At 68.4% G+C, this 244-nt stretch overlaps 1 protein-coding gene across 1 annotated transcript in view; it reads right to left on the reverse strand.

Moving 5' to 3' along the window:
• Positions 1–244, reverse strand: part of TADA3 (transcriptional adaptor 3) — a 2,123-nt gene that overhangs the window by 221 nt on the left and 1,658 nt on the right. Inside the window, 1 exon segment of the mRNA XM_009078467.1 lies at positions 9–216. Within this exon segment, the coding sequence (XP_009076715.1) occupies positions 9–216 (208 nt within the window).

Here is a 244-nt window from a genome sequence, read left to right on the forward strand (position 1 = left end):
CTGCACCCATCCCTGCCCGCTCGCTCTCACCGCAGCAGCTCGTGCTTCTTGGCACGGTTGTGTGCGCTGAGGGCCTTCAGCTCGGCCTGCCTCTTGCGCAGCTCAGCCAGCACCTCATCCTCCGAGTCCTCAGCCGGACGGTCCTCCGACTCCAGCAGGCCCTGGGCCACCAGCTCCTCCTTGATCCGCCCCTCCAGTGACTTGGTGTGGGGGACACTGCCGGGGTGAAGAGCGGCTGGGGCCC

Source organism: Acanthisitta chloris, unplaced genomic scaffold (assembly GCF_000695815.1).
Source record: "Acanthisitta chloris isolate BGI_N310 unplaced genomic scaffold, ASM69581v1 scaffold34940, whole genome shotgun sequence".
NCBI classification, from domain to species: Eukaryota; Metazoa; Chordata; class Aves; order Passeriformes; family Acanthisittidae; genus Acanthisitta; species Acanthisitta chloris.